Source organism: Eurytemora carolleeae, unplaced genomic scaffold (assembly GCF_000591075.1).
Source record: "Eurytemora carolleeae unplaced genomic scaffold, Eaff_2.0 scaffold2197, whole genome shotgun sequence".
NCBI classification, from domain to species: Eukaryota; Metazoa; Arthropoda; class Copepoda; order Calanoida; family Temoridae; genus Eurytemora; species Eurytemora carolleeae.
This window is the reverse complement of record NW_019398086.1, coordinates 1-17,177: the sequence shown is the minus strand read 5'-3', so window position 1 is coordinate 17,177 and position 17,177 is coordinate 1. Positions and strand designations below refer to the sequence as shown.

At 30.6% G+C, this 17,177-nt stretch overlaps 1 protein-coding gene across 1 annotated transcript; it reads left to right on the top strand.

Annotated features, from left to right (window-relative positions):
• The first annotated feature begins 4,617 nt into the window (after positions 1-4,617).
• LOC111716772 (TBC1 domain family member 19) lies at positions 4,618-16,119 on the top strand. The gene is made up of 8 exons (XM_023492261.1): positions 4,618-4,808; positions 8,787-8,840; positions 9,426-9,527; positions 10,162-10,254; positions 10,919-11,016; positions 11,251-11,355; positions 12,973-13,054; positions 15,823-16,119. Exons 1-8 carry the CDS (start codon positions 4,806-4,808, stop codon positions 15,958-15,960), a joined length of 675 nt encoding a protein of 224 aa, XP_023348029.1. The 5' UTR covers positions 4,618-4,805; the 3' UTR covers positions 15,961-16,119.
• Positions 16,120-17,177: the final 1,058 nt, after the last annotated feature.

Below are 17,177 nucleotides of genomic sequence, written 5' to 3'. Positions count from 1 at the left end.
AGACGACCCCATTAAACTTCACAATTAGTTAAATATATGTATGAATGGAAAGTGTGCTATTAAACTGCAGCGTGTCCCATATCATATTAGAGTAACACTGAAATACCTAATACTTATATATTAGGCTTATACAATTTTTTAAATTGATTTAATCTTTCTAATTTTCTGAGAAGTCCCGAAAATCGCAATTTAGACATATAAACCATATGAAATTATGTGGGACACCCTGTTTGTGAAAGAAAGCTATAAACATTGCTTTTTATGCGATTTTTTTGGTAGGCTTGTAAAATTTTTTAATTTGATTTAATCTTTCTAATTAGTAGTCCCGAAAATTTAGACCCATAAACCATCTGAAATGATGTGGTACACCCTGTATGGGAAATAGGGTCTATAAAGATTGTTTGCGTGTATGAATATGTTTACCCGGCCAGAGAAAATATATACGCTAAAGATTGCGTATATGTTTGAACAGGGAAACTACGCAAGTTGTGTTACATCATGATTTTGGGTTTGGTTGGTGGCTGGTTTTACAATGAGCTTTAAACTTCAATTCAGAGACAAAAGAGAAATTTGTTCTCCAGTTCACAGAAAAAAGAGAGTCTGGTATTGCAGTTCACAGACAAAAGAGAGACTGGTATTGCAGTTCACAGATAAAAGAGAGACTGGTATTGCAGTTCACAGATAAAAGAGAGACTGTTACTCTAGTCCACATACAAAAGAGAGTCTGGTATTGCAGTTCACAGACAAAAGAGAGTCTGGTATTGCAGTTCACAGACAAAAGAGAGACTGTTACTCTAGTCCACATACAAAAGAGAGTCTGGTATTGCAGTTCACAGACAAAAGAGAGACTGTTACTCTAGTCCACATACAAAAGAGAGTCTGGTATTGCAGTTCACAGACAAAAATGAGTCTGGTATTGCAGTTCACAGACAAAAGAGAGTCTGGTATTGCAGTTCACAGACAAAAGAGAGTCTGGTATTGCAGTTCACAGACAAAAGAGAGTCTGGTCCTTCCATTCATAGACAAAACTGGTTGAATTAAGAATTTTGTTAATTTAAAGATATTATAACACATATTTTTCATTATCATTAGGTTTATTTATTTGTAATGGATACTAAAACTCTAAAAATTACCTCTGAACATAATTCAAGAGTCATTAAAGATGCATAAGAGTCAAATATGATATCTTCACTGTAGATATCATATTGATATGCTTTGATTGTGGAAGTCATATCAATGTACTCTTCATGGCCGACTCACAATGGTTCCCTTTAAACCTGGGACTGAGCAAAATAATAAAAATATCATTGATTTTCAACTAAACATTTATCATTTTTATTTGTGGTTTTAAAGATAAAAAAATTATTTTGATCGTTATACTGAACTATTATATTACGTAGATAAATAATATAATATAAAAAAGTGTGTTTAGGCTTTCTAGCCTACTGAACTTGACAGATGTTTCTCTAAAATGCCTTTTTAACCTTTAAAATGTACTTTTAATATACTCAGTCCCTTTTCCTAAGATTTTTAAAAACTGGTTCCCTTTAAACCTGGGACTCAGCAAAAAATAAAAATATCCTGGTTTTTCGAATATAAATTTATCATTTTTATTTGTGGTTTTAAAAAACAAAACAAAAATTATTTTGATAAAAAATACTGAACTATATAAAATATTATGTAGTTAAATAATATAATATATAAAAAAGTGTGTTTAGGCTTTCTATAGCCTACTGAACTTGACAGATTTTTCTCTGAAATGCCTTTTCAACCTTTAAAATGTATTCTAAATGTACTCCTAAGATTTTCAAAAAGAATTCAAAAATATCTTTAAGTCATTTATTTTGAAAAATCCTCACTTCTATCATTAAGCATGTGAAATTATGTCTACGAAATTTGTATAGAAAGTAAAAATCAAATTGTAATTTAAATATTTTTGAAAATCTTTGGAAAAAGGACCCAGCACATTTTTTAATATTATAGGACTATTTGAAGGGTAGAACCGCATATTATATAGAGAAAAATGTTTAATGAACGACCTCCCTATTCACGTGGATTGTACCTACTTGAAGCACTATTTAACACAATATTGTTGCACATAAATCTTCTGCCCACTTTCCTACCCTTACCCTCGGATCAGTCTAAAATATATTTCGGCATCCCTCCGCCCATGAAAAAGAAAACATATTGAATATTAACATAATAACTAGTGAATACTTAAACCCTACAATCCGTGAATAATTCTGAAATCCAATTCTACTTCTACAACTGGGCTTTATTTTCGGAAGTAATATCCAAATGTTTTAAAATGACCTGATCACCTCCTCCGATTTCAAATCACTCCTTAATTTCCCCAGACACACCCAACTAGTAAGTTACCCAATTAAACATTAAACAATTTTATACTAATATATTAGTATTACTAAAACTGTATTTTTGTTGAGTTAAAAAGGGGGAGTGATCTCGAAATGCGCAGTGAGAACTACCATAGTTAAATATATGTAAATCACTAGTTTTACGGGGTTTTAACTGAATTTGAAGCACGTGAAATTGTTTACACTGTGCATCGGGGGTCAAATGTTTTGTTTGGCTGCCGGAGAAAATCTTGGTCAGAGACGACCTTACAACGGAGTAAACTCATTGTTTAGGGTTAACAATTTTGAAGATTGAAATGTATTTATATATTTGAAACTTGCATTTGTGGTTAAGAGGAGCCTTCGAACCTAATTTCTGATTTATGTCAATAAATATTTTAGTAGGCTAAAAAGCCTAAACACACTATATATATAATCTATCTATCTATTTATCTATCTATCTATCTATCTATGTATATCTATCTATCTATCTATCTATCTATCTATCTATCTATCTATATATCTATCTATCTATCTATCTATCTATCTATCTATCTATCTATCTATCTATTCAAGAAAAGCGCAGCTAATGTTTACATTTGAAAAAATGTAAACAGCAGCTAAGGACTACATTTGCATTTAATTTTATGATTAAATCTTTGTTTATATACTGGACATCATCCAATAGGCGTAGAGAACGGCTCGATTAGAGGACCAATAAGACGTCAGGGATTCTCCCTCTGCACGGATTTATCCAAACCAAATCAGGTAGAGACTAGAGCCCTCCCCCTCCCTATCCTCCTTCTCCTTCCCTCCCCCTACTCCTTCCCTCCCCCTACTCCTTCCCTTCCCTCCCCCCTTCTCCTTCCCTCCTCTTATGTAAAATGTCAAGTTTTAATTCTAACTATGTTTATCTATATAAGTAATTATTGACGATAAATATATAATTGGACTTGAATCTGGGAACTAATTAGCCTGTGTACCTATCATCAATTATCGAGATTCAAGGCTAAACATCCCTGTGTAAAAGATCGTAGAAACAATAAAACTTCTAGAACCATCTAGAAGAAAAGATGTACGCAAAGAATACGTGAGTCACCTTTTTCACAAGAAAGTTCTAGAATAAACAAGCCACCATGCAGCGCAAAAAACAAGCTAAGCATTTGCGAGAACATTCTAGAACAATCTATCTATCATGGTTTACTATAAAAAGCCAAGACAGATCCTAACTCGGGTTAGTTAGTTTGAATTTGAATCCAAAATCTTTGCTCTCAGATCTGTATTTATCGTAAAATGACCCAGTGATTTTGAAGTGTATCTTTGAAGAAACAAATTGGAAAATCTAGGTAATAAATCATTTTATTTGTAACTATTCGTTTTGTCAATATCTGTAATTCTCGTTTATCTATTCACCATAAACTGATTCATAGAGGTTGAAATCCAATAGTATTAAGTAAAGATAGATATATATATATATAATTTGTAAAATCAGATTGTTTATACTTTTATTCAAATATTGTTATATATTAAGTTCTATATTCGTAATTATTCTATTTTTCTAACTAATCATTTCTATGATTAATATTGTCAAAATTTTTCCTTGGACTGAAATACATAGCTAAACGAAAATCTAAACGAAAATCTAAACGTTAAGGATGTATATAAAGTTGTGAGCCGATCAAAAGGAATATTGCTCGAAGCGGGATGAACTGAAGCAGAGGATATGTAACTCAAAGAATGACAAATCCAAAAGGCAAATAGGCTAGGGAAACACTCTTTTCAACCAGACACACATAGATGAGAACAACTTCTTGAAAATGTATATTTCAGTAACGAGGTTTCCTACAAAATACAAATTGTTATTGGCGTACATGCATATAAATAATAATTGTTAATAAAGATTAAACAGTTGAAGGTTTTGTAGGTTTAGCAGGATTGGAGATTTTAGGTTTAGTAGGTTTAGCAGGATTTGGGGATCATATTTTATTGCTGTTGTGAATCGATAAATAAAGTGTTTAAAGGCACTGTTGTGAACTGATAAAATAAAAAAAGGTTTTTTTTAAAAAAAAATACTGTTGTGAAAAACTTACAATCTAGAAAACTGTGTTAGGCCGAAAAGTTGTTTGAACTGAAGTCTAAAGCAATTTAATTCTTCTGAAATGAATATTTATCTGGTTAAAGTAATTTCACTGTTTATTTGTGAATGATTCACTGAAAATTATGTTTAAATGAGTTCTTTTAATGCACTCAAAGTTTTATTAGCTCCATGAGGTTATTGTTTATATTTATGCAAAATCCTTGGCAATGTTTGGTTTGGCGGGTGGACGGAGGGTTCAACGGAGGTACAGTCTATCGGAGACGACCTTTACAACAGGGTTACATTAGGGGGTATGGTTCACAAAAGTAGCTAAGAAGGATTGGAAGACTCCTGAAACGGAGAGGAACAATCTCATGGTAGGATAAAAGTTACACATTCAAAAGTTCAAACCTCACGAACTAAACACGTGAATAATATATACTTGAGAACAAAAAGTGAAATATAGAAATTCGGTTCATAACAAAGAAACATTAAAACTTATTCAGAAATACTTTGTCCGCCATTAAAAGCGTGGCAACATTTAATGCAGGGCTTATTGATTAAACTATAAAACAGAAATTCGAATATCTTAAGGCCTAAAAACTGTTAGAGGTTTAACCTTTGAATCCTGCATTGTTTGTTTTTGGGCGAGCCAAAGCTACTTGAATTCTTCTTTGTATAACATTTTATTTAAAACTTATCAGAAACTATTTGATTTATTGTCGTACTTCGTTTATTTATCTAAAACATTAAAAATAGTCAAATTGCGATTCATATCAGCAATTTTATAAAAGGTCGCTTATCATAAGAAAAGGCTTCGCTTTTACACTTACTCCTTCCCTCCCCCTCCCTACCCTCCTACTCCTTCCCTCCTTACTGTCTCACCAACGCTCACTCATACCAATATGAAGAGAGAGAGAAGGGGGAGTTTGGTATAAGTTTGAGGGAGATTATAGGGACGCGGAGGACCTACAGAGGGGCTTATTATTAACTGAAGATCGTCTTTTAATGTGAAAATAATCCTAATAAATGATTTAATAGGGACTGGTTTAGGTAAGTCTTTAAATATCGTCTTTGCATCTAGCACATAGAATACAGTCACAGAGTACAGAACACAGATACAAAATACGGAATATTCTGTATTGTGCATTCTGTATTCTGGATTCTGTATTGTGCATTCTTATTCTGTATTCCTTTTCTGTATTTTTTTTTCTGCATTCTGAAATCTGTACTCTGCATTCTGTAATCTGTACTCTGCATTCTGAATTCTGCATTCTGTATTTTGCATTCTGTATTCTGCATTCTGAATAATGCATTCTGTATTATGCGTTCTGTAATCTGTATTCTGCCTTCTGTATTGTGCATTCTGTATTCTTCATTCTGTATTCTAACTTCTGTATTCATAATCCCGTATTCTGAATTCTTTATTTTGAGTTCTGTATTCTGTATTTTTTATTATGTATTCTGAATTCTGTATTCTTTCTTCTGCATTCAGAAATAAAACTTCTATGTTCCTTATCCGGTATTTTGAATTGGTATTTTGAATTTTGAGTTCTGTATTCTGTATTTTATATTATGTATTCTGTATTCTGCATTCTGTGTTCTGCATTCTGTATTGTGCATTTTGTTTTGTGCATTCTTATTCTGTATTCTGTATTCTGCATTCTGAATTCTACATTCTGTATCCTGCATTCTGTAATCTGTATCCTGCATTCTGTAATCTGTATCTGTATCTGTAGACAATGGAATATAATTTTAGGCAAGTGTTTTGGTTCCTTTGTCTAAAGATGTAAATGTGAATGTACCATTTGTACATTAATCAAAACAAAATAAAATATTTAGGAACTATTCTAAGAGATATCATTGAATGTTAATTATTATAATTGAAGTTTTACAGATTTTCCATAGAAGAAACTCCTCTTTTATAAGACATAAATAATTAAACATTTTTGTATTTGTTTTTGTAAATGTAAATTTTCAAAATCCAAATTAAAGTTTTAAAATTAACAAGATTATAAAACACCATGTGAATAAAATATTATTAACAAAGAGTTTTGATGACAGTTAGTCGACCAGTAGTATATTATTTTATCTGATAAAAAATTTCCATATGTTACATCCTTTTTCTATTCATGGAACAACAATACTTCTGTAATTAAGTACTTTAACAAGCAATTTAAATCTGAAAATAAACCGGAAATCTATTGTTTAGGGATAAAACACTTGATTTAGATTATTAAACATTGCTGCCCTTATAAACCTAAAAACATAAAAATACTAAAGCTTTTACATAGGTTAATAAATTCAATTATTTAATTTGAATCATATTCTAATATGGTGTTTTCTAAAGAATTAAAGAATTTCCCCATTTTTTGGTATTAGAACTGTAAATTTACATTGTACACAAAAAACGTTTTTATGAATAATTCTGACTCTTGTTGTGTTTCAAAATCCTGTTTTTCCTAATTTATCATCATTCTTATGTTTAAAATGTACAATGTGCATTGTTTTTATCTGCAATTCTCATTCGTTTATAGTGGGCCAACCAATTAAAAACAACCTACTCTGGTTAGGCGGGTCCAAACTACATAGTAAATTGTGATTTTTTTTATTTGTATTATCTCGTGCTTTGTAGTTGAATAAAATATATAAAAATATTTTATTCTGAATATTTTTATTCAAGTTTTAAATCATAAAGGAATTGAGTTTTTTCCACAACCTTAAATTTTATAATTTCTTTATCTCTGCATAATCTCTGTATAAACCTATGATAATTCAAACTTAGATTATTTGATCTAACAGAATTAATAGTTTGAAATATCTAAGGTCTATGACATTTGGTTTCCAAGATATAGGGATAAGAATATTTGAGTTTGTGGCAAAAACTCAGTTCCTTTGGAGAACATACAAAACTTATTGTCACTAAACCACTACAATTTTACAGAACCTGTTGCTCAAATCACCTACTGTTCTCCTTTTAAACCAAGAGAAAAGACTTAATCAAATGGAATTGTTCTATATTTCTATGTTTACACGTCTGTAAATCTCAAATTATATTATTTTCAAATTTAAAAAAGTTGTTCATTGAGTGTTTTATGATAGTGAATAATCCACTTTTTATTCTAAATTATTTCTGCCCAATACTACGAACTTTTGCATTAGATATTCAAAATCCTGATGATTAGTGCGTAACTTTTTCATTTGAATTTTTGGTTTCTCCTCAAACAAATTACAATGAACTCTTTACTTTGAGATAGAACATTTATAATTAACTAAAGAGGACGTAACAAATATGAAAAAAAAACCTTAAAGATAAAAATGGATTCAACATTTTTCAATCTGTTAATCCTATAAAGGCTAAATTTATGATAAACAATTTGAACAACAGTCAAGTTTTATTCTTTCTTTTTGTTAAAAATATTCTTTTGTACTGAAATATTCCTGAAAATATACAAGTTAATAATAATTAATCTGAAAACATGACTCTATATTACTCAACCATTGTTATCTTACAGTCACCTTCTCTTTATAACTATGCAGAGAAACAAAGAAGAAAATGAACAGAATTTGAAGATTGTAAGAAATAAAAAAGAGGATATCAATCTTATTGTTGCTAAGATAAAAATACAAAGGGTCCCAAAGTGATCTCGATATTCACTGTGGACAATTTTAATTGGAGGATCTTTAAAAATAGTAAACCTTTTAATATCTTCATTATTTATCCCCTCTAACTTCAACCCCTTTATTTTTTTAGAGGGGTCATTAACTATGTTTACAGTTCCTTTAAGCAAAAAAGAAAAATAACAAATAACAAAGTTTTTAAAAATCCAAGGTTACTTTCCATATTTCCACTGACAACCAAAATAAAAAATGAATATACGCACAGAAAAAAAATAACATACCACCCCAATTTTAATTTTGGGGCAGTTTACACCAATATACAAGACTGGATGGCTCTCTGGTTGCAATTTTTAGAATATTTAAGGGGATGTTCACTACCAAGTTCTGGAAACAAGCGGTAATTTCCTCCTTCAAACAGTCTTCGAGAAGGATCTTACATTTATAATCGTCAATTTCTACTTAAAATGGGACTAATTTAATTATTATAGTATAGTAAAAACAAAGACTAGAAGAGAAGAGAAGAATAAGAAAAGTGATGATGAATTAACTATTTCTATTCACAAACTGTCATGTTTCGTGGGACACCCTGTAGCAAATTCACTAGTCGAATTTCACGCTGGTAAAATTATTTGCATTACAACAGCATGAAATCCGCATTAGATTGCTTCGATGTCGTCTTCCTATTCCACAGTGTTATGAAAGCCAGTATAATTAATTCGAATTTATTTTCCAAGGAATACTTGAAAAGAGGATGTCCTAACAGTTTAAGAGGATGTGTCTGGGCTCAGGTAATTTTAAATGTCGTATTCGGAAAAATCTGAAAATAATGTCGTCTTAGATATAGATTTTTAATACAGGGTGTCCCACGAAACATGACATTTAATAAATAGTTATTTTTAGTTAAACAAATCTTTTGCCTATTATATTTTACTTTGAAATCAATTTTAATATAACATAACTCCTATATAATATTTTCATTGATGTTTGGTATCAAACAGCTGAACAAATTATGGAAAAAGACATTTTAAACTATTCACCAACTGTCATGTTTCGTGGGACACTCTGTATAGGGTTTCACACAAAGGATGGGGCATCAGCGACGACTGTACAGAATTTCCTGAAATTCATGAATCCGTGCAACTGTACACTTGTTTGTTTTCATTGATAAATCATTTTATAACCCAATTAAAGACAATATTCAAGGCAGAACTCTTAATTTTACAGTTTTTACAGTTTTTACAGTCTCATTCTTAATGGTTAATCTATGAGTACTGGATTAAAGTTTCAAAGTAAAAGTAATATAAAAGTTAGTTTGCACATTCACCATGACCATTCTATAAGCATTTGTCAATATTTCTATTTTTTGTATCTAGGTATTAGGATGCGAGATCATAGAGAAAGATATTGTGACCTACAATGAATTGAGAGAAGCTGTAATATCTACAGATATAATGTTGGACAAACTCATTATAAAGGTAGAGATTAGTTTTCTTGATTTCTAAATCTGAAACAGATATCGGGATTTGGGATCAATAAAACAGCGGAGTAAGAAGACGACATTTATATGCTTGGTGTTGGTTTACACCAAGCTTACAAGTTAATTGAAATGTATAAAGGACTGTAAGCGTAATTTCAAGTGACATTCTATTCCATGCAAAGATGACAGTGCCCGATTTACAACGGTACTTCGGAAACCTTTAACTGATCTAAAATGTGGAAGATAACGTCGTTTTTCTGACTCAAAATGTGTTTCTGTAAATTTTAACAGTTTAAATAATTTAATACACAAAACATGCATATCTAATTCATACTTGATCAGACAAAGCTTTTAGAAGTACTGTTGTAAATCAGACATTGCCATCTTTGCATTTAGGGTCACTTGAAATTACGCTTACAGTGATTAGACACACTCAAATTGCCGCGTTTCTTGTTAATTCTATTTAAAACAAAAGGTCTAACAGTCGTCTTCCACGAGTTACACACTTACAAATGATGCTTTTCAAACTTTTGAAATTCGAACTTTCGAGCTTAATCGAATACTATTCGACGTATCGAACATTCTAATATTTTTATATCAGTATGAGAAAATTGGTTAACGTTTATTTTTAGGATATTGAGTTGAATGCTGCAAATGATGATCAATATTTTATATTTGATGATATGATTTATAAAACTATGCTTTGTTTCAGTAGAGATACCCAGGTTGGTTGAAACATACGTTTTTTCATATTTTTAATTGACTTTTAATGTAAAGTACACTGACCCTTTATATTTCATTCCCGATCCCAAAAAGTACGATTTTAACCTTTTTCAGAGCAAAATAAAAGTTTTTTGTCGGAAATAAAATAATTTTCATATTTTGTTCTCTGCAAATAAAGAACTTAGAATTCTGATTTTATGCAGCAAAGGCAACGCACGAATTTTTATCAAATTTATATATTTTCAGAACAGAAAACTGTTAACAGTCCCTTCGAGGTTCATATTTCCTCTTTCCAAAATTACATGTTGATTATTTACAGTGATAGTATTATGATAAAGATTTATTCACACACAAAGATATAAATACATAAATGGTGTAGTTTAAATGTAATTAAATGAATTTTTGAATATATAGCTTTACAAAAGAAAAAAGAAAAATATGCAAAATTATAGGCGACATTGATCATTACTCATTACATAATATATTTATCATTTCATTTATTACGTAATCATGCATTTCCATGCATGGTCCAATGGGACATCAAAATATTTCATTTGTTTCTTAACTAACATTACTAAGATCAGAAAGGTTACCAGAAAAATCATTTGCAATGGAAAATAAATTTCTGCCAAGAAATATTTTTTATTAGAAAAAATGTTATCTCAGGTTGCTGAAATGTTCTCTTGCGGCTCAGCTAACCCCCCCAAAGGAGTTTTAAGAGGTAGAGGGGGGCTCAGTGAAAACCAAGTACTGTACCCTCCCAGGTAAAAATATTAAAAAATATTTTGCATTTTTGTTATGGTTGGTTTTCAAAATTTACTCAAATTGATTTAAAAGTAAACCGACGCCGATACTTTTTAATCTTGCTATTTAAATATAGGTTTTATAAGTTCAGCTTTATCTGGACTTCTTCTTTTTTCACAGCTTTGCTTGTCCAACTGTATAAACAATGTAGAATAAGTTATCAAGGGTTGATTTATTCCAATTTAATATTTTAGCGGTGTGATTCCGTTCCATGGGATGTCAATGTTCTGTGCACCTTTCTCCTACGTATACACTGACCCTGTACAGTTGTACTTCGCCTTCAGAGCTATGTACCTTAGGTAAAACCTTCAGTATAGTAAGTACAAGTATGAATGTCGTCTTTCTTTGATTTCTATGAAGTTCAGTCTGTTTTTACAACGAAAGGGTGAAACAACAAAAATGTTCAAATTTTGAACAGTTATAGATAAAGGTCTGATCAGAAATGACTTTCATTTTGGTTATCATTCTCATTATCATTTTGGTATCATTCTGATTATCATTCTCATTATCATTTTGGTATCATTCTGATTATCATTCTGATTATCATTCTGATTATCATTCTGATTATCATTTTGGTATCATTCTGATTATCATTTTGGTTATCATTCTGATTATCATTCTGATTATCATTCTGATATCATTCTGATTTTCATTCTGAATATCATTCTGATTATCATTCTGATTATCATTCATTATCATTCTGATTATTATTCTGATTATCATTCTGATTATCATTCTGATTATCATTCATTATCATTCTGATTATCATTCATTATCATTCTGATTATCATTATCATTCTGATTATCATTCTGATTATCATTCTAATTATCATTCTGATTATCATTCTGATTATCATTCTGATTATCATTCTGATTATCATTCTGATTATCATTCTGATTTTCATTCTGAATATCATTCTGATTATCATTCTGATTATCATTCATTATCATTCTGATTATCATTCTGATTATTATTCTGATTATCATTCTGATTATCATTCTGATTATCATTCATTATCATTCTGATTATCATTCTGATTATCATTCATTATCATTCTGATTATCATTCTGATTATTATTCTGATTATCATTCTTATTATCATTCTGATCTGATTATCATTCTGATTATCATTCTGATTATCATTCTGATTATCATTCTGATTATCATTCTGATTATCATTCTGATTATCATTCCGGTTATCATTTTGGTTATCATTCTGATTATCATTTTGGTTATAATTCTTATTATCATTCTGATTATCATCTGATTATCATTCTGATTATCATTCTGATTATCATTCTGATTATCATTCTGATTATCATTCTGATTATCATTCTGATTATCATTCATTATCATTCTGATTATCATTCTGATTATTATTCTGATTATCATTCTGATTATCATTCTGATTATCATTCTGATTATCATTCTGATTATCATTCTGATTATCATTCTGATTATTATTCTGATTATCATTCTGATTATCATTTTGGTTATAATTCTTATTATAATTTTGGTTATCATTCTGATTATCATTCTGATTATCATTCTGATTATCATTCTGATTATCATTCTGATTATCATTCTGATTATCATTCTGATTATTTCTTTAGCTCAGTGTCAATGTCAAGGCACAACATATCGTTTGTAACCTTGTTTGCAATGCAGTATTTTAAAATTTATTTATTTAAAATTATTTTTTTATTTAGATTGATCTTCGCAGATAATTTTGATAAAATTAAGTTTAGTTTACGGTTAAAGTTATAAACACATTGGCCATATTAAAACCATGAGTTTGGGTTTTGTTCCAGCTTGAAACTTTTTAAATTTTGTAAGATTAAAGATTACAAAGATTATTACAAAATGTCTGGAAAAATGCAATTTTTCAAATTTAAATTTTTTATTTTTTTTTCAGATTCTGGTTCCGACTTCATCAAATATCCTCTCACCCCCAATCCATTCTTGGTCTATGCGCTTTATTCGAGAATATTCTTCAGGTTAAATTCTATTAGACGCAGTTTCAAGAGTGATTGAGAAAGCCTTGTTTTTAGAGCTAAAAATTGATTTTGTTCGATTGAGGTTTTGCTATCAAAGCGAAAAAAATGACAATAATTTTCTCATTATGACTAAAATAGAGGCTAACGTGTACTGTAGAGAATTGAACCTGCATCTTTTTTCATTGAGAATCATTTGATATTCCGTCAATATTTCCTTTAACAAGTCTATCTCGATGAGATTTTTAAACCTAAAGCTTGAAGGTTGTATAATGTCCACGTCAGATTAAAGTAAATTGCATAACAGATTGAAATCTAAAATGCTAATTACAACTCTTCAAATTGAAGTGCTAAGAGAAGAACAAAAATGTTTTGACTTTCTTTGAATTTGGTTTTCTAATACTGTGCGTAATATCAAGACTAGAGAAGCTAAAAGGTAGTTAAGTCGTATCAGTATTGTCGTCTAAATTTGACATGATATGCAGGGTTACCCCAAAAGGATGAAACTGCAAAGACGACCGAAAGCTCTTAAGATATTACATTTTCAAGTTCAAATTAAGTCTTCTGCCTAAAATGTAGTATTTTATTGGCTTATTTAATGATTTTTCAAAGAAAGAACCATTTTACAGTTGCAGAGGACAGTGAATATAAAAATACAGAATAACTATTAATAACACTGTTATTTGGTTCACAGTGTTATACAGTTTTTGGACAGACATTTTCTCTTTCTAGAGAAGGTTCAAGCCTTTTCAGATTTAATTTTGTTCCAATCTTTAGCTACGGACAACATATAATCTAAAAAGGCGAGAACCTTCGAGATATAGAGAAAATTTAAGTCAGAAAACTTTATAGCATGTCGTGCCAAAATAATAGTGTTATAGGTAATTTTATGAAACGTTTGTGAACTTCAATAGATCAAATAAGCTTTGAAACAAAGCAGAAGTAAAGAGTTGATTTCAATTGTATTTTCATTTCAAAATTATTTTGAAAATATCCAAAATATTTTGGAGAAAATCCGGGAACCAACCAAACTTTATAGCACACGTGCTATAATGTACTGAGGCCGAATTTAAAGAATTAGAGCCGCCGCTTAAATCCGTCAAACCCCGGTTTTAACTCAGCGCCGGCTTAAATCTTGAAACATTTAATACAATTTTAACTGGAACCAACCATATTTAAGCCGCGGCTTAAATTTAAGCCGCCGCTCAAATTCTTTAAATTCGGCCTCAGCTTATTTAACTTTATAGCACGATGATTACTTTATAGCGCGTTTATCATGAAATTACGATGAAGTGAGTAAGAATGATAAAGTACACAATAGTTTCATAAAGTATAAAAACTGTACAGTCTCCACTGAAGTCTCATCCTTTGTGGGGGACCCTGTACTTAAATATTCAGAACTTAACAATAATAGAGAAAATTAAGAATATTCCACTGTGAACTATAAATAAGGAGGAGGTTAAATTTACCCCTACGACTTCGATTTCGTAGCTCCTAATAAACTTTTAGTTTACGCACAAGTACGAAAAAAACTATTTTACCATATCACATATCATGGTGGAGTTATGATATACAAGGTGTCTCAAAAAAGACTGTGCAGTAGGGGTATTAGTAACTGAAGAAACAATTTTCGTTCAATTTTTACGATCAAGGTGTCATTCGAAAGCTCTATATTTCAGTTATTTCATGATGTGAAATTTTTCTTTCTAGGCCTCATACTTTTTTGTTACAACCAATTATTTGAGCATAAGTCGAAAATCGATTTTTCGGATTTTTCAATTTTTCGATTTTTCATGTCTCATTTTCATTCGTTCATAAAGTATGGAAAAATTTAAAGATTTTCGAAAATTTTTTTTGAAATCATAAGCTGTTAGTCCTAGGTTTCATCTTTAAGTAAAATTTTGGATCAGCGATTATTACTTTTGAAGCTAGAGCAATCTAAAAATAAAAATATGCATTGGTAGGTTAGATAAAAAAGTTGATTGAAATAGCGAGCTGTGGATTGTACCAACTGATTTCAAAAAGAAAATTTTAAAAAAAAATTATTTTAAAAAAAAATTATTTTTTTGGTCTGGGCAAGGTTCGTACGGAGGTACCCGTAGCTCTCTTTTCGTTTTTTTTCAATGCATATTTTTATTTTTAGATTGCTCTAGCTTCAAAAGTAATAATCGCTGATCCAAAATTTTAGTTAAAAATGAAACCTAAGACTAACAGCTTATGATTTAAAAAAAAATTTCGAAAATCTTTAAATTTTTCCATACTTTATGAACGAATGAAAATGAGACATGAAAAATCGAAAAATTGAAAAATCCGGAAAATCGATTTTCGACTTATGCTCAAATAATTGGTTGTAACAAAAAAAGTATGAGGCCTAGAAAGAAAAATTTCACATCATGAAATAACTGAAATATAGAGCTTTCGAATGACACCTTGATCGTAAAAATTGAACGAAAATTGTTTCTTCAGTTACTAATACCCCTACTGCACAGTTTTTTTTGAGACACCCTGTATAAAGTTGTAATCTCTGTAATCTCCGAACATAACTAGAAACCGCTTAACTGAGTTGCCGAAAACTTTTGATTGGGGAACTCGGGAGATCCACGGGAATGTTTGGTTTTGAGATTCTAAGTTAAATGGGTCAATTTTTTACCCAAAATTTAGTTTCCCGGTAAAATTGTCCTGTGTCCAAGTGCGGGTAAATATCGGGAGTACTTAAACGAGAAACCTGGGCAGAGCCGCGGGTTCTCAAGGTATAGTTAATTTTATTTTAGCGTCATGAACCTGAGCTTTGGTCACATTTTCTGTCGATTGATGTTCAGCCAACTAGAGTCGTTTTCAGGTATCTATATTTACACTTTGCTTTTGTGTATAATTGTTTGTTTGTAACCGATAAACGTCAAAACGACTGACCTGATCGGTCCAAAATTTTTTGTAAGACCTCAAATGTGAAATGACCCCAGGGAAGGTTAGTGGTTAACATCAGGATTGGAAAAACAAACCCTGATGAATGATTCACCGACAAAGGGTCAAACGACCCAGGGTCAAACGACACAGGGTCAAACGACACAGGGTCAAACGACAAAGGGTCAAACGACAAATTGATATTTATTTATGTTTTGAAAGTTCCACCATACAATATGCATGGGAATTTATTTAATATTTTTCAAGTCCTTAAAACGATTTCTTGGATTTCACTCTTTCCATTAAAACTTTATCATTTTTGGAAAAAAATGTCATGGACAAAAAAAATGTTACTTTTAAATCTTTTTAACCCTATAGTTAAAAAGATTCTGCGAATGTTAGTATGTATGTAATATATATAACCTCTGGTCATGTCACACTTTAAAAAGGTATAAATGATCTGCTTTCCAATTCTGGGTTCAATTTTTAATGCATTATACAATCAACAATTTAAATACATATATGTTGCCAAATATCCAAATAGAATAAATGAATTTGATCTACCAGAATTAATATTTTGAAATATCAAAGGTCTAGGAAAACGGGTTGCTAAGTTATAGGAATTAGAAAATCTGAGTTTGTGGCAAAAACTCAATTCATTTGTTGTCATAAAAACTTATTAAGAATGTTAAACACCAGTACACAAAACCAGCTAAAATACAAATTTTACTTATCGCTATGTGTTGATTTCTTTTTTACAAATAGGGGAGGTAAGGTTATTGGACAGATGGGGATTGATCCCCCCCTCCTCCCACATTTTTGGTGTTATAGGGACTGTAAGCGTTATTTCATGTGAGCCTTCATGCAAAAAAGGTCATTCCCAATTCCCAACAGTACCCACCCTTACAAGATTTGTCTTATAAAGCATGAAATATATAAAAATGTTTATAATTTTAAAAACCATTTATTTTTTTATTTGGGGTTTCTCAACGAGGTTATAGAGTGATGACTGATGATGTACACTAATCCTTTACTAACTGTATAGGCAATCAACTATACCGAGAGCGTACTGCATATTTGTTTATTATAAGTAGATTATTCCATAAACTTTAGTTTATCAATATTAGTAAACAGTTGTAGGTCAGTACAGCCAACTGAGCACACAGGTAGAGAACTCTCATCCCCCCTGGGGTTTCTCTACAGTTGTAGGTCAGTACAGCCAACT